The 18,495-nt window shown below is 37.1% G+C and overlaps 1 protein-coding gene across 1 annotated transcript in view; it reads left to right on the top strand.

Moving 5' to 3' along the window:
• The window catches only part of RGS9 (regulator of G protein signaling 9), a 106,040-nt gene that overhangs the window by 30,348 nt on the left and 57,197 nt on the right, over window positions 1–18,495 (top strand). The window contains exons 3-8 of the mRNA XM_027873136.1: window positions 9,227–9,277; window positions 11,653–11,762; window positions 12,000–12,051; window positions 12,968–13,026; window positions 14,076–14,152; window positions 17,776–17,857. Of these exons, the coding sequence (XP_027728937.1) occupies window positions 9,227–9,277; window positions 11,653–11,762; window positions 12,000–12,051; window positions 12,968–13,026; window positions 14,076–14,152; window positions 17,776–17,857 (431 nt within the window). The remainder of the gene's footprint in view (window positions 1–9,226; window positions 9,278–11,652; window positions 11,763–11,999; window positions 12,052–12,967; window positions 13,027–14,075; window positions 14,153–17,775; window positions 17,858–18,495) is intronic.

The raw sequence follows: 18,495 nt of genomic DNA on the forward strand, positions 1-18,495 counted from the left end.
GTGTGTGTGTGAGAGAGAGAGAGAGAGAGAGAGAGAGAGAGGGAAAGGGAGGGGAACACCGTTTCTCCCCTATATGCATATTTGAGGGAAATGTATCACTGCCAAGTGTCCTATCTGGCTCTTGCTTCTCATGAAACACTCTTTTTAATAACTGCATTGTAATGGCCAGTTTAGATTGTTGTTGTTGTTCAGTCATGTCGAAGTCTTTGTGACCCCATTTGGGGTTTTCTTGGCAAAGATACTATAGCAATTTGCCATTTCTTTCTCCAACTCATTTTACAGATGAGAAAACTGAGGCAAACAGGGTTTAGAGACTTGCCCAGGGTCATACAGCTAGTAAGTGTCTGAGGCTGGATTTGAGCTCAGGTCTTCCTGACTCCAGACCTGACACTCTATCCACTAATAGTTTAGATACTGCTATGCTATTACACATATTTCTTATGCTCAAATGTCCTACAAGCAAAATTGGTCCAAACATTCTGGAATCTGATTTGGAATTATACAAGAAAAGTTACTTCATCCCCTTTGACTTTTGAAGTAATTTCACTTTTGGTTTTATACTCCCAAGAAGGTCAAGGACTAAAAGGAAATATTCATAACAGTACTTTCTGTGGTAGCAAAGAACTGGAAACACAGCAAGTTCCCATTGATTGGGGAATAGCTGAACAAATTGTGGTATATGAATGTAATAGAATATTATTACATCACAATGCAACAGCAAATCCTCTGGCCCAAGGGGCAGGGGCACTTTCAATAGGGCCTTAGCTTTAGACTTACACTGAAAGATTTTAGTTCTAGAAAAAAGGGGTAGACACCCCCCCTCATTTTCTCTGTCTCTTTGTACCCCCACCCCAAAACAGAATTGTGGGGACAATCACTTAAACAAAACTTAAGTTTGGCTTATGTCTAGGATTTCTCCAAAAGAGATGAATAGAGTCCCTTCTAGAAATGTAGTCAGAGTTAGTATAGAAATATGTTTTACATGATTGCATATGTATGACCTATATCAAATTGCTCACCATCTCAGGGCGAGAGATAATTTTGAACTCAAAATTTTAAAAAAACAAATGCTAAAAATTGTTTTTACATGTAGTCGGGAAGAAAACAAAATATTACATATATATAAAAAGAAAGGTAGTCAGTGTACAAAGTAGATCAGGTATAGGAAAGCTATTTTTTTTTCTACCACAAAAGAAAAAGCTAAAAACGTAGAAGACTCATAAGCATGCATTTTGATGGAAAAAAAGCATGAATCAATAATAATGCCTATTATATTTTCAAGGGAAACTGACACTACAAACATCAAAGCATGAAAAATTTAGTGTGACTACTGAACAATCATTTCATTTTACCTCACTTCTGCATTGTCTGAGCAAACCTCTCAAGGTCCATAGCATCTGATATTCTAAAATATGGCTCCTGTTGGTGGTCATCTTCTAAGAAACACTGTAGTAGCTGTAGGGAGCCCCTTAAGTTGCCAGTGACCTGGACCTCTTGGTGATTCTAGACCACTGGAGTTCATGAGGGAGATTACTCTTTGGTCACCTGTCCTCAGGGAAAGAAATGTAAAGCAGAAGAGTCAGCTAGAGCCTTGACATCCTATCTCATTGTCACCTCAACAAGCACACGCTTTTGGAGTGACGTGTGAACATCTCCAAGGGTGAGTTCTCAGAGTTTCAAGGCCATATTCAGAAGGAAGGGAGATAAAGTCTCCGGAATTGGCAGCTCTTGCTATTCAGAAGCCAGTCCTCTTTAATGAAGTCCCTTTCCCCATCTTCTATGATGGGAGAGGGGGAAGGCAGCACATGGGGTCCAACTACAAGCCTTTAGCGGAGCATATATTTTTATTGAGGGGCCCATCAGAAAGGGTCAGTACAAATGTGTTCCTGGAAGAGTCCAGCTCCAGGACTGGTACATATTTCACTAGAAGGGCTCTAGCTTCAGGCATGTTCCCCAAAAGGCAGATATAGGGATATCCTTTTACTTCCATTGCAACAAAAACAATGAATGTTAGGGAATTCAATAAAGCTTGGGAAGAACTGTATAAAGTGATACAGCTCAACTTAACCAACATTTGTTAAGCACATACTATGTGCCATGTACTGTGCTAGATTCTGTGGATAAAAAGACGAAATCTGAATAGTCCCTGCTCTTATGGAGTTTATCTCCTACTGGGGAGATATAACAATAACAAAGCAACATAATAATAATGATGATACATAGCTGGAATTAATAGAGGGTTTTAAGGTTTCAAAGTGTTTTATATATGTTATCTCATTTGATCCTCACAACAACTCTATGAGATAAATGGTATTAATTATCCCCATTCTGCAGATCAGGAACCGAAGTTGAGGGAGAGTAAGTCACTTGTTCAGGCAAGATCATCCAGCTAGTGAGTCTGAAGCAGGATTCAAATCTTTATCTTCTCGATGCCAAGTCCAATACTCTAACCATGGTGCCATCTAGCTTCCAGATATGAAGACTATATAAAGACAAGCAAGTGGGAGATTGAATGCCATATATGGAAAACATCTAGCAGGCAAGTGTGGCTGGAACAGAAAGTATGTGAAGAAGAAGAAGAATGTAAAATAAATCTGCAAATAGAGGCAGGAGTCAGATTGTGGAGGGATTTGAGATGTAAGGCTGGGGACTTTGCATTGTATGACCTTGGGAAAGATACTTGCTCACTCTGGGCCTCAGTTTTCCCATCTGTAAAATAAAGGAGATGGCCAAGATGGTCTCTAACACTCCTTCCAGTTCCAAATGTAGAATGAAGAAAACAGAACCGGGAGAACAATAGATACAATGACTGTAGTAATGTAAATAGAAACAAGGCTAAAAAAGTAGTTGAACTCAGATCAATTACAACGAATAGTCTTGGTTCTGGAGAAAAGCAAATGAAACACATGTAGTATTCACACTACTGTACCCACCTCAACTCAGACTCACATTTGGGTTTCCCCAGGAGGATGACTACCCCAAATTCAAACTACCCTGTGATTTTATACTTCTAAAACTATAGCTCACAAGTCCCTATCGATGTATTTACCTTTAATAGTCAGAAGACATATTATATTACTATTATAATATAAATATTAAACCTGTTTCTAGTTCTTTGATGCTGCTTAAGAGCTGCTATTTTTGTGCACATGATGTGTTTACCTTTAATAGTCAGAAGACATAATTAATTTTTAAAAAGTCATTTACTGAGATAGCATAGTAATAACAGTAGCTATAAATTTTTTTTTTCAATAAACCTGGGGCGTGCTCTCCCATAAATACACATATCATCAGTAGGAAGAATGGGCACGCACTTAGAGCACACTAGTAAAGAGGCTAAGACTTAGCAAATGCACAGGGCCTAGGCAATTTAGACTTTTGGGTCCCAGGTCTTCTCTCAGATTGTCTTAATATTTGTCTCCTAGGCTATTATAGAGTCTCTGCTGAGTGAGTCTTTCAGCCAGACTCCTTGGGAAAGTTTATCTTTGCCTTTCATCTCCAGATAGGGCTGAGTTTTGCTCAACTCACAGAGATCTTCTGGTTTTGTCTTGGCTTACTGGGCCTGCTCCCTGTTGGGGGTGGGGTTTCCTACTGGGAGACTGGTCTCTGCTGAAAGAAGTCTTGGCTATTGTGAGAAGAGAGGAAGAGAAAGACTCTCTGTCCCCTCAGAGGCTGAGGAACATTTGCTGGTCAAGGGCCATGTTCTCTTCTCAACTTGAAAAGCTTGCATTTTTCAGAGCTTTCCATTTCTTCAACTGACTCCCTAGATAGCATCCCTGCTTCAGTAGGGATGGTTTTCCATCCTGTAATTTCATCAAGTGACTGAAGAAGTTTTTCACATTTTTCAAAGGGGTAACTAAATATAGATACTTTTGACACTTCATTTAATGCCTTAAAACCTTATTATTAAAACCTAAATACCTTAATACTCAAATATCTTATTATTTCACCCTTACATTCTATAATTACACCAACTGGACTGGGGGGTAGTATATCAATTGATCAGAGGTGTCCTGATCAGCTCCTTTTCCCATTACATGGATATTCCTTTTTTCCCTTTTTTTCCCAATAGACATTTATTTTCTCTCCCTCCTACCTTTCCTACTCCCAGTTTTGCAGATGAAAGGACAAACAAAATTTTCATAACAAATATATATAATCAAGCAAAACAAATTCCTGCATTGGTCATGTCCAAAATTATGTCTCCTTCTACATCAAGTCTTTAATTTCTTTGTATGTAGTATGCTCCATCATTGGTTCTCTGGAATTGTGATTCATCAGCGTACTGATCAGAGTTCTTAAGTCTTTCAGAGTTGTTTATCTTTACGATGTTGCTGTTATGTATAAATTATTCTCCTGCTCATTTCACTCTGTATCAATTCATATAAATCTTCCCAGGTTTCTCTGAATCTGTCCTTTCTGTCATTTCTAATGGCGCAACAGTATTTCCTTATATTATATGCCATATTTATAGAATATTCTTCAATTGATGGGCAACCTTTTGTTTCTAGTTCTTTGATGCTGCTTAAGAACTGCCATAAATACTTTTGTGCACATGAAAAGTGCACACTGTCTTCCTCTCTTTGATCTTTTTTGGAGAATAGACTAGTATTACTATCACTGGATCAAAAGGTATACCTAATCTCTTAGAATCTTAGGGAATAATTCTGAAAAGTTTTATTTATTTTTTATAAATAGTTTTTTATAATATAGTTTTTTCCCACTAAACATTTTATTTTTTTTAACATCCAGTAGTATTTTATTTTTTCCAATTACACGCCAAGACAATTTTTAGCATTCATGTTTATAAGATTTTGAATTCCAAATTTTTCTCCCTCCTTCCTCTCCCCTCTTCCTAAAATGGTAGGCAATTTGATATAGATTATACATGTGCTATCATGTAAAACATATTTCCATATTAGTCACATTTTTGAAAGAAGAAACAGATCAAAAGGAAAAAACCATGAAAAGGAATAAAGTAAGTGAAAATAGTATGCTTTGATCTGCATTCAGAGTCCATCAGTTCTTTATCTGGATGTGGTTAGCATTTTTCTTTGTGAGTCCTTTGTACTTGTCTTGGATCATTGTGTTGCTGAGAAGAGCTGAGTCATTCACAGTTGATCATCATACAAAGTTACTGATACTGTGTACAATGTTTTCCTGGTTCTGCTCATTTTAATCAGCATTAGTTCATTCAAGTCTTTCTAGGTTTTTCTGAAATTTGCCTGTTCATTATTTTTTTATTGCACAACAGTATTCCATTACATTCATATACCACAGCTTGTTCAGCCATTCCCCAACTGATGGGCATCACCTCATTTTCCAGTATTTTGCCATCATGAAAAGGGCTATTATAAATATTTTTGCACATTTGGGTTCTTTTCCCTTTTTAATAATGTCTTTGGGATACAGACCTAGTAGTGGTATTGCTTGGTTGCTAATGCAACCAAGATTATAAGGAAATTCATTTCTCAAATATATAGAGTATGCACAATTTAGTTGCCCCTTGGGCATAGTTCCAAATTGTTCTACAGAATGGTTGGATTAGTTCACAATTCTAGCAACAGTGTATTAGTGTCCCAATTTTCCCACATCCTCTCCAACATTTATCATTTTCGTTTTTTGTCATATTAGTCAATCTGTTTGTTTGTTTGTTTGTTTTTGGCAATTGAGGTTAAGTGACTTGCCTAGGGTCACACAGCTAGTGAGTGTCAAGTGTTTGGTCTGAGGCTGGATTTGAACTCAGGTCCTCCTGACTTCAGGGCCGGTGCTCTATCCACTGTGCCACCTAGCTGCCCCTATATTAGTCAATCTGATAGATGTGAGGTGGCACTTCAGCATTGTTTTGATTTGCATTTCTCTAATCAAAAGTGATTTAGAGAACTTTTTTTTTTGTTTTGTTTTTGGTGAGGCAATTGAGGTTAAGTGTCTTGTCCAGGGTCACATAGCTAGTAAATATCAAGTGTCTGTTTTTGTTGTTGTTGTTGTTTTGTTTTGTTTTTTTTGGGGGGGGGGGCTAGGCAACGGGGTTAAGTGACTTGCCCAAGGTCACACAGCCAGTAAGTAAGTGTCTGAAGCTGGATTTGAACTCAGGTCCTCCTTACTCCAGGGCCAGTGTTTTATCCATTGCGCCACCTAGCTGCCTCAGAGCACTTCTTCATCTGCCTATAGATAGCTTTGATTTCTTCATCTGAAAACTGCTTGTTCATATCCTTTGACCATTTATCAATTGGGGAATGGCTTGTATTCATATAAATTCTACTCTATATATTTGAGAAATGAGGCCTTTATCAGAGATACTTGCTGTAAAGATTGTTTCTCAGCTTTCTGCTTTCCTTATAATCTTGGTTGCATTAGTTTTTTTTTTTGCAAAATCTTTTTAATTTAATATAATCAAAATTATCTGTTTTACATTTCATAATGTTCTTTATTTCTTGTTTGGCCATGCTTAAGCATGAAACATTTGGATGCTATATCACTCGGTGCATATATGTTTAGTATTAATATTACTTCATCGTCCATGGTACCTTTTAGCAAGATGTAGTTTCCTTCCTTATTTCTTTTAATTAGATCTGTTTTTGCTTTTGCTTTGTTTGAGACAGGATTTCTATCCCTGCTTTTTTTTTTTTTTTTACTTCAGCTGAAGCAGAGTAGATTCTGCTCCAGCCCTTTGCCTTTACTCTGTGTGTGTCTTTCTGCCTTAAGTGTGTTTTTTGTAAACAACATATTATAGGATTCTGGTTCTGAAATGTTTTTGATGATGATAAAACCATTCACAGCTCTCTACCAAAAGTAATTAATGTGCCTATTTTCTTGAAGTCCCTCCAACATTTGCCATTTTCCTTTTTTGAATATTTGCCAGTCTTTTTTGAAATTAAATTTTACTTTTTAATGAAGAGAAAATGATTGTCTCTTCCCCCTACTCTTACTGCATTGTGAAAAACAAACAAAATCTTTGTAATAAATATGCACAGTCAAGCAAAACAAATTCTCTCATTGACCATATCCATCATGTCAAAAAATGTCTCATTCTACAACCTGGGTCTGCCACCTGCCTGTAAGGAGGTGAATAGCATGCTTCATCATTAGTCTTAGATTCATAGAAGTTCATTGCATTGATCAAAGTTCTTACTGCTTTCAAAGTTGTTTGTTTTTATGTTGGTATTGCATAAGTTGTTCTGATTCTGCTTACATTATTATTTATTAATTTATACAACTTCAAAATTGTTTTTATATAATATTTGTATAATATTGATTTAAATAATGGTGATGTTATATATATATGTTATAAATTATTTTTCTGGTTTTACTATTCACTTTGCATCAATTAATACAAGTCTTTCCATGTCTCTTTGAAATAATTTATTTCTTCATTTCTTATAACACAATTATATTCTATTACATTAATATATTTCTTCAGTCATTTCCAATTAATTGACATCCCTTTAATTTCTAGTTTTTTTTGTTCAAAAATTACTGCTACAAATATTTTTATACATATTTTTCCTCTTTCTTTGATCTCTTTGAGGTATGGGCATAGCAGTAGTATTCCAGAATGATTGGACTCATTCATAGGTCTAGCAACAATGCATCATTTGCCCACAGTCCCTCCAACATTTGTCGTTTATTTTTTGGGTCATCTTTGCCAATCTCATGGGTGCTAAGTAGAACCTCAGAATTGCTCTAATTTATATTTCTCCAATTATTAGTGATTTGGACCATTTTTTCACATCATTTAGATTGCTTGGATTTCTTCTCTTCAGAACTGACTATTCATATCCTTAGACCATTTATCAATTGGGGAATGTTTCTTGTTCTTATAAATTTTAATTAGTTCCTTAAATAACATGGAAATGAGACCTTTATCAAAGAAATTTACTATGAAGATCCCTGCCCCCCACCCCTAGTTCATTGTTTCTCTTTTAATCTTAACTTTATTGGATTTGTTAATGCAAAAGCCTTTTAGTCTTATGTAATAAAAATTATTCATTTTAACTTCTATGATCCTCTCTACCCTTTTTTTGGTCATGAACTTTTCCTCTATCCATAAGTCTGATGGGTAAGTTTTTCCTTGTTTCTCTAATCTGTTTATGATGTGAACTTTTAAATCTCAGCCATATAGCCATTTGGAGCTATCTTGGTATTAAATGCATTAGCATGCTTGTTTTCTCACAGCCCCTACAACATTTATCTTTTCTTTCTTTGTCATCTTTGTCAATCTGATTTGGTGTGAAGTGAAGCCTGAGAGATGCTTTAATTTGCATTTCTTTTTTAGTGGTTTAGAACATTTTTTCTAATTTTTTTAATTACACATAAAACAATTTTTAACATTTGTTCTTTAAAATTTTGAGTCCCAAATTCTCTACCTCCTTCCCTCCTACTCCCAGCCCTGCCCAATGAGAAGGCAAGTAATTGGTTATGGGTTATACATGTACAGCCATGTAAAACAGAACTTTTTTTTCCAAGTAACTATTGATAGTTTGGATTTCTTTCTTTGAGAAAGAATTACATGGCTGCATACATATTCTTCTCTTTGGTAAGGAAGTGGTGGACTATGGGTGTAGAATGTTGCATATACTATAAAATGTGACTACTTAAACTATTTGTCTCTGTTAAAAAGGAGAGTTTATGGTGTAGGGAGTGTACTGGGGAATTATATATGTATGTATATATATTATATCTACACATGTATATATATATACACATGCACATATGTATATGTCTTGTTTTAAAATTAATTTATGTATACCCATGCAAATATATGTTTATATATATGTACATATATGTATATATACAAAATATATTCATAAAACACTGGAAATAAATCCCTTACAAACATCAGCCTGACATAGGTGAAAATGTTGGGTTAATTCCCAATGTGTGCACCACCTGTGTTTTTTCCTCTCTGCTAATACCTTCCTCTTACATGTTATATATTTGGGTGGTGTTAGGAGAGAAGTCTCAGAGTAGCCCTTTTTGCCAAAGGGTCTTCTCTGACTGTTTTTTTTTTTTTTTTGGCTAGGCAGTGCAGTTAAGTGACTTGCCCAGGGTCACACAGCTAGTAAATGTCAAGTGTCTGAGGCCAGAGTTGAACTCAAGTCCTCCTGACTCTGGGGCCAGTGCTCTATCCACTATGCCACCTAGCTGCCCCCTCTGACTGGTTTTTTGAGGATTTCTCCTGTCTTGTAGGGGATAATATCTTACAAAGGATTTTTTCTTCTTGTAGGAAATGATATCTTACAATGGATTGCCCAGCGGCTTTGGATTGGCAACGTAGGTGAGTTCTTTCCTTCCTTTCTTCCTTCGTTCCTTCTTTCCTCTCTCCTTTCCTCCCTCCCTTCATTGTTTTAGGCTCTTCAGTGGATACTAAAGAATTAGGAGGCATGGTCCCTCCTTGATAAGTATATGCCCTAATGCCCATAAGTTGGGGAATGGCTAAATAAGCAGTGGTATATGATTACAATGAAATATTGTTGTGCTATAAGAAATAACAAGCAGGATGATTTCAGAAGAACCTACAAAGACTTACATAAAGTGATCAGAACCAGGAGAACATTGTATCTGTGTAATAACAATATTGTTCAATGAAGAATTGTAAATGACTTAGTTATTCTCAGCAATACAATGATCTAAGACAATCCCAAAGGACTGATGATGTTTGAATTCAGACTGAAGTATGCTATTTTTCACTTTCTTTCGATTTTTTTTTATTTGAATCTTCTTGTACAACATGACTAATATGGAAATGTTTTTCATGATTGCACATATATAATCTATATCTGATTGCTTACCATCTCAAGGAGGGGAGAGGAGAGGGGAGAGAGGGAGGGATAGAATTTGGAACTCAAAACTTTAAATAAAAACGTTTAAAGAAAAAAAAGAAAATAAAGCTAGCAAGTGCAAAAAAAAGAGTATATGCCTAGATGGAGAAACAAAGTATACATTTATGAAACATTTAGTTTGTGTTTATATAGCACAAACAGAATACAAAATAAGGTAGTGATGTGGAATGCAGTTCTTTGAAGGAAGTGATGAGTGCATATTGAGGGAGGGGAACTGGAAAGATATTCTAGGAGGAGGGAATAATGTGATTTAAGCAATGAATTTGTAGTGAGTAAAAAATGTGTAGGGACAGTAAGAATATCATCTTAGCAAGAACAGAAGGATAATGTGAGGAAACTATGAAAGGTAATTGCTCTGAGAGGTAGTGTGGCATAATGGATGTAATGCTGGGCTTGAAGTTAGTAAGATCTGGGTTAAAATGACACATTAATTATGTTACCCAGAGCGCTTTGCTTAATTTCTTTGTGTCTTAGGTAGCTTAAGACTTACCTATTAACTCATAGTTGAATTTAGGACTGTTTTGGCAGAGGGAGCCCTGGCACTCTTGAATTCACAGAGCATTTATATATGAATACACATACATATACATATATACACATGCATATAAATGTATATATGAATAGCATGCAATTGTATAGGGTTTTAAATTTATAAAAAAGCTTTCTTCATGACCACTCTGTGATACAGAGAGTTGAGATATAATATTCTCTATTTTACAAATAAGAGTCTGAGAAGTAAAATGAATTGTTCATAGTCTCAAAGCTAGTAAATAACTGAAGTTATATTCAAACCTAGCTCTCCTGAGTTTTAGTCTAGTATTCTTTCTCTATAATATATATCACACTGCCTCCCTATCTTAATCATTTGCATTTATATAAAGCTTTAAAGTTTGCAAAGCTACTTCCTTCACAACAACACTATGAAGTTGGATGGGTATGAGAGCTGGTGAAGGTAACTGGAGCCAGCTTGTACAGGTTCATGAGAGCCGATTGTTAAATTTTCAGTTAAATTTATATACATAAATATGTATTTATGTGTGTGTGTGTGAACACATACATACACTTGTATCATGTTTGATACTTCAAATATTCAGATACTAGCTTTGAGACCATGGGCAAATCAGACCTTTATTTTTTTTTTAAAGGAAGATTAAGGATCTTTTAATGTACATAATTTAAGATTTTTTAATCTACATCAGTGATACTAACAGTAACATATAGAATAGCAAAATACCAGCTCCTCCCATTTAAAATCAGACCTTTATTGAAGGGATTGCGTACATACATATAGACACACACACACACATATGAAGTTTAAGTTTATAAAAAACTTTCTTCGTGACCACCCTGTAATATAAGTAAATATATATACAAATATACATACATATACTATATGTATACACATATACCATGTATGTATGGGGTGTACATGTGTGTGTATTTGTGTGTGTGTGTGTGTGTGTGTGTGTGTGTGTTTACATTAGAATGTAAGCATCTTGACGGCTGGGCCTGTTTTACCTTTTTCTAGTATTTTTTAGCTCCTACCACAGTGCCTGGCAGGAACAGATGCATAATGAATGCTTCCTGTTTGTTGGTTGGTTTCTATTTCCCTATATAGATCCCTATGACCTGACTAGACCTTTTCATCTTCTGATAATTCTTGAAAAAAAATGAGGGCTCTTTAGAATGAATTCACTTCTCCCACAGTTTGGGGGGTGGTGGAGAAGCAGAGTACATGTGGGAATTTGGCAGTAGGATTTCTGAGCACTCAACTGATCTCAGTCTCTGGGTCTGACCTGCTTCTTTCTAGAGGCACAGAACTTGGGAAATTTCGTTGTCAAGTATGGCTACATTTACCCCCTGCAGGACCCCAAGAATCTTATCCTCAAACCTGATAGCAACAGTCTTTACCGATTTCAGGTGAGTTGTAGCCTTGGCTAACCCTGCCTGACACTTGTAGTGCCATTCTGTTCTAAGAAACCAAGATTAATTTCATGTCTTTACAAGTCAGCATCATTGGGACTTAAATACCAGGGACAGGAGAAAATGGTGGTTGGCAATTTTTTGGACCTATTTGTAAGATTCTTCTCAGGTAATCTGGAAACTAAGAAGACCTTGATAAATCACCAAGCATGATTTCTCTGATTCCTTTTACAGACACCTTATTTCTGGCCCACTCAGCAGTGGTCAGCTGAAGACACAGACTATGGTAAACACTTTTTCTCTCTCCTTGCCCTTCTACCGTAAGCAAGTACTCCTTTACTTATGTGTTGTTATTGCCTCCCTTTGTTTTTTGGGCAACTGGAACTCTGATTTGGTTGGTTTGAGAAATATCCAGTGTGGAAACTCTCCACAGATGCATATCTGCAACTCTTCTGTTGATTTATAATCTTAGAGAGGTATATTAGGTCATGGTCACATAGCCAGTGTATGTCAGAGGCAGGAATTGAACTGAGGTCTTCTTGAATGCAGGGCTGACCTTCTTAAGCTTAATTAATCTTAATTAATTAATTGATCTTAATTAATCAGTCAGTTAGCTAGCATTTATTAAATGCCTACTATGTTCTATCTAGGCATTGTGCTAAGCACTCGTGATAAAAAAAAGGCAAAAAACAATCCCTGCTCCCAAGGAATTCATAATCTAATAGGGGAGATATTATGCAAATAAGTATGTACAAATTAGAGCTATCCAAGATAAATTGAGAGTAGTCTCAGAAGGAAGGCTTCTTTAGAGCCCCTTGACGTCCACTAAGCCCTGCTACCTTATTTCTCCAGTGACTTGATATTTGTCTTGTTATTTTTAATATTAATTATGTAAAATTATTTAACATGAATATAAAATATTAATTAACTTAAATATTAAGATGTAATAACAAATAAATATTGTGTATATATATTTCTTAACATATAACTATATTATTATTATTTAATATTGTTTTTATATTGTTTCTGTCTGATCAACTGGCTAGTTTTAGGAGGTCAGCTCTCAGAGAATAAGAACCATGTCAGCTGAAAATTCTTTTTGCAGTCCTAGTATATCACCTTTAATATCAGCATATCAGTTCCTAGAGAGGGGCTGAAAAACTACTTTTGGATGATGGAATATAATCCATTTCCTTTTTTAGCCATCTATCTAGCCAAGAGAAATATCAAGAAGAAAGGAATTTTAGAAGAATACGAAAAGGTACAGAGACGCTTTAGAACTGTATGTTTTTGTTGGTTGAACGCTGGTTCTCAGTAGGTGCTTTTCTTGTCCCTCACTCCTACATCTCAGTACCTTGTAGCTCCTATTTGTGTCCCCCTGAGAATCTGCCACAATTTATAACTCATCACCCAGGTGTTCTGTCTGCAGCTGATACGAGGTGGGGTTAGAGAATCAGGAACTTTTTATCAGCTGCTGTTTTTGAGTCAAAAACTTTGCTTCAGGGCCTGCTTTGCACCATGTGTTACTCAGTGGTCTATGTAGTATGATTTGAGAGCCACTGGGGGACCTTGCTGCTCTGTCCAGATTTCCAAATGAACCCAGTCTAACCTTTAAAAGGTTGGAATTTTGGTTGGATGGGGACAATACTGCTATTGCTTCTGTATTTTAAAAAGCTTGTCACTGCTCTAATAGAATCAGAGACTTAGACCTAGAAGGGCCTTAGAAACTTTCTGCTTCAACCCCCTCATTTTGCAGAAAAGACAACTGAAATTCGGGGAGGTTTTGAGTAACTTTCCCAAAATCACACAGGTAATCTCATCTAAATGGTCTAGACGAGTGGCTAACAACCATTTTGAATGACTTTTATTTGATGCTGCAGCTTCTTCCCCACCTCAATATGCTTTTTGGTAGATTTTAATTTTTAAGAAGTGGGTGAGAGTTTGTTCTAATATATTTTGGAGAATTTAGCAATATTCTTTGAAGTAAGGTATCTCCTTTTTTTTTTTTTTTTGGCTAGGCAATGAGGTTAAGTGACCTGCCGGGGTCACATAGATAGTGAGTGTTATGAGGCTGGATTTGAACTCAGGTCCTCCTGAATCCAGATCTGGTGCTCTATACACTGTACCATTCAGCTGCCCCTAAAAGTAAGGCATCTTTTAAGAGATACCTTGTGTCACAAACCTAGAATAAGCAATCCCTGTCTAGACACACTTCAGCTTGGTTAACTCAGGAGAGTCCCCTGCTGTCTTGTCCCATGCAACTTACAGCGACATATGTTCTTAGTTCTCATTTTGTTCTTCCGGTTCTAGGAAAATTACAGCTTTTTGAACAAAAAGATTAACCATAAATGGGACTTTGTCATCATGCAGGCCAAAGAGCAGTACAAGTGAGTAAAGAAAAACCATTTTCTTACTCTGTTTCCTCCTCCTGCTCTGTTGCCATCTGGTTTTGAAGAGCTCTGTCTAAGCAGGAAGAGCCAGGCTATTGAGAAAGGAGAGCAAAGGGCTGATCGATGTTCTTCAACTTCATTCCCCCTAAAAGTTCCACATCCTAAAATTCATCAAATATTTATTAAATGCCTATCACATTTGAAGCCCTCTGCTTAGGCAAAGAGAAAGAAAGATTAGATGTCACACAGTGCCTGGCAGCATTGTAATCTAATAGGGAAATAATACATGGCAAGTGCAAAGTGCTAGGTGAGGCTCAAGGCAGGAAAGGTCAATGGACTGTTGAAGTAGAGGCAGAATTTGAGTTGGGCTTCACAACTTAGGTAGGAATTCAACAGGCTTCTGGGAAGAAATGTGGGCAGAAGAAGAATGAAGAAGATATTCCATGGATAGGGAACAATATAAAAAAAAAAGCACGGAAGTGGCCTGACCAGGGGACAGTGAGTAAAACAGTTTGTTCAGAACACAAAGAACCTGGATTAGGAGAGTATGAAAAGGCTGGAAATGAAAAGTGATATTAGATTATGGAGGGCCTTGAATATTATTAGGAAGAAAAGAAGAATGGGAGTATTGATTAAGCAACTGTTGTGTCCTGGTACTGTGCTAGGTGCTTTAAAATATTACCTCATATAGAAATATAGATATGTTTAGTCCCCACAACAACCTAGGGAGGTAGATGCTATTTTCAAGCCCATTTTGCAGTTGAGGAAACTGAGACAGAGAGACGTTAAGTGACTTTCCTGGAGTCAGACAGGTAGTCAGTGTCTGAGGCCATATTTGAACCCAGGTCTTCTTGACTCCAGGCCCACTGCTCTATCTACTGTGCTATCTGGGTGTCACCACCCACCATTTCATTGGTAGGTAATAGGGACCCATTGAAGAGTATGGGGTAGAAGAGTGACATAACCAGATTCATGAAGAAGGAAAATTAGTCTGGCAGGTGTGTGTAGGATGGATTAGGGGGGTAGAATTAAGGCAGGAAGACCTGTTAGAAGTCAATTGTAATAGTCCAAGTAGGTGGTGATGACTGTTTATGCTGGAGTATTGGCAGTGGAAATGGGAAATGAGGGAACCAATTACAGAAGTGATGAGCGGTAGAATCAACAGGCCTTGAAAATTGGCTAGATATGAGAGGTGTTGATGATTAGCTGGATATGAGAGGTGAGAAAGAGTCACTAGTCAAAGACCAACCCAAGTGTTTTGTACTTTATGAATGGGCACCATAAAAGTTACATTTGCTGGATTTTATTGGACTGGGAGTTCCACTTTTCATATAATGCACTTGTGTGCCTTAAGTAGCATTTCACCAAGCTCAGTATATAGGTGGCACTAAATAAATTGACTCATTGACTGATTGAGTGACATTTCATATGGCGTATGTGAAAAAGAGTAATGGGTTTAGATCTCTTATTCCTCCTGTGGGAAGGATATGCTGCAAAGATGAATACTGGTTAGGAGTAGGTGTTCATTTTGGTGCCTGTTCTCAGTTCTCCAGCAGTGTTTTATCTATTTACAAGTCAACAAACATTTATGAAGTGCCTGTCTTGTGCAAGGCAGAGTGTGAGATACTGGGGATACAGAACCAAAAACCAAACAGTACCTGCCTTCAAGGAGTTTATATTCTACTGGAATGAACCCACTTATTGGATTTTTCATTGGGGGAAAATTTTTACCCAAATTTTTTTTCTCTTACCCAACTTACTCTTAGATGGTTCCCCTTCTGGTAACTATCAGTTACTCAGGGAATATAAACTTGTTTAATATTAACTATTAGGAAAATATAGTTAAGAAGAAAATCTATTATAAAAAAGATAAAAACATGTTGTACAAAAATGACCTTTTGATTATCTCCTATTTTGGATTCATCCGCATCACTGCTTGCCCTTCAGTGGCACAGATAATTAAAAAACTGAGAATATTTGCAAGGCTTCCTTGAATAATAGAAATCCTGTGGTTCTTCAGAAGCACCTATTACTCATTCATCCTTCACAAACAAACATACCTAGTGGTAAATATAATTAGCTTAGCTCAGTTATGTTAGTGTTAACAGTAGTCTTAAAAAAAAAATCCCCAAACCAGAACACCATGCAGTTGGAGGAGGTATTTACTCAGCCTGGCTTTCCATGTATTATTCATGATGTGTTATATAGGATATAAATCCACTAGCTCTGCTTTTCATAGCATACATTCATCATTGCACATTGTGCTCTTGGCCTGTCTGTAAAAATATACATTATGGAGAATAAGCCAAGTGGTACTATGCCATTCTTGGTAATCGGTTCTGAATTCTGACATGGCAATGCTGATCAGTCATTCTTATGGATTTAAGTAGATTTCATTCTCCTGTAGCAGGAAAGCTCAGCATAATTTTCTGATATTGATACATGATGGACACAAAGAAGAATAAAAAGACAAGAATGAAAATCCTTTTGAAATAAAACAAGGCTTCAAAAAACACCTATCCTGGGGAGCACAATCCAATATGATAGAACAGAACCGACAGGCAGGAAGGTGGGCAGTTCCTATAGGTCGCTCTACTCCAACAGAAGGCTGTGGGCCTTGATCTCTTACTGCCAGTCTTACTTAGATTTTGATTTTGTGATTTCCATGAGCATATAGTGAGACATCAGAGAAAATTAAGCTGTCAGAGAGTTAGATTTCATCGAGGACTTGTAGTATGAAAGCTGAGTTGAATATGAGACCATCAAGACCTCTGGCCTTGTTTCCAGCATGTCCCTTTCCAAATCCATCAACCAGGGAACCATCCTTTGTGGAGAAGGGGCCTGTCATCATCACCAACTGCTTACTTATTGCCACCAATAGGGAAGGCAAACCGCCCTGGCTAGAGCAGCAAGGCATCATGAGGGATGGATAGAGGGCAAAATGTGTAGGGACAAGCAGGGAGTCAAACAATTGTCATTACCTCAACTTCTACTCCTTAGACCCAGGTGGAAACAACTCCCAAGGTACTTGGGAACAGTGAGACCATGTAGTTCACTGGCCCTGCTTCTGAAGTCATTGTCCAAAGGAGCAACTATTGTGGAAATATGAGTTCTGCAGGTGCTAAAGCCCCTGCTTCCTCAGCAACCAACTTACTAAATACCCAGAAAAGAGATCTTTACCATCAGAGTCCTTGGCACCATTAAATGGCTCAACATCAGAGAAGATATGGTTTTATTGAAGGAAATGACGGGAAAGAAGATGCCTTACCATTTGGTGCTACCCCAAAGGACCACTGGCCTTTTCAATTTGGTTTGCAGCTGAAATCTCCTGTATTTGTTATCCCCATATTAGAATAAGCTTCCTGAGAGTAGGCTGTGTCTGACTTTATTATTTGTATCCTCAGTGCTTAATATAGTGCATACTTACTAAGGGCTTAATAAATGCTTTCTTATTCATTCAAATTCTAGTGTCAAGATTGAATAAATATTAGCATAAGCTATTTTTGCAGGGAAGGAGGGATAGGAAAGGAAAGGAGGAGGCAGATTATCAGGGATGGGCAGCAAAATTCATCCTAAATGAACAAAGTGCCATTGGCCTTTTACTGTTATTAACTTTGCAGAACTGGAAAGGAAAGGAAGAAAGCAGACCGATATGCCTTGGATTGCCAAGAAAAAGCTTATTGGCTGGTCCACCGATGCCCTGTAAGTAGATCCATCACTAGAAATTATTTTACTTGGGACAATCGGGGAGAGTAGGGACAAGCAAAGGTAGTAGGGAGGACAATCTAACTGAAGTGTTGGTTGGATCAAGATAGGAAATTGAGGAGGAAAGGCAAACCTGAGAGAGAAGGGTACCAATGTGATAGGGACCTGGGGATGGTAGCTATGCTACATGGCAGTATGGGCCTATAGAAAACCTTTTAGGGAAGTTTTGGGATAGTGGTCACCTAATAAAGAAATAAAGAACTGCACTAGGTTGGTGTCCTATGGCAAAGTTCCATTCACCCTGTACTAGTTACGGCTCTGCCTATGAATTCCATTCAAGGGCTCTACCATCTTTCTCATTCTCCCATGTTCATTCTACTCCAAGCCTACTGTCAGTCTATCTATGGTGCTTGGCTTATACCAACCAGGAGATTGCTTATGACATTTGAATGTCCAAGCATCTCTTTTGGGTGGAAGAGGAAATATGTTTTTTTTTGACTGGAACACACAGTATTGTAGATATTTTGGTTTCATGAGCTGGTAGACTTGATTGGGAAAAGATTTGCATAAGCAACTCAGATTCTATAAGTGTGTTATGAAGGGAATGACTTTCAGACCACATGAGGGTCAACCAT

This window comes from Vombatus ursinus, unplaced genomic scaffold (assembly GCF_900497805.2).
Source record: "Vombatus ursinus unplaced genomic scaffold, bare-nosed wombat genome assembly UNPS02014801.1, whole genome shotgun sequence".
Classification (NCBI taxonomy): domain Eukaryota; kingdom Metazoa; phylum Chordata; class Mammalia; order Diprotodontia; family Vombatidae; genus Vombatus; species Vombatus ursinus.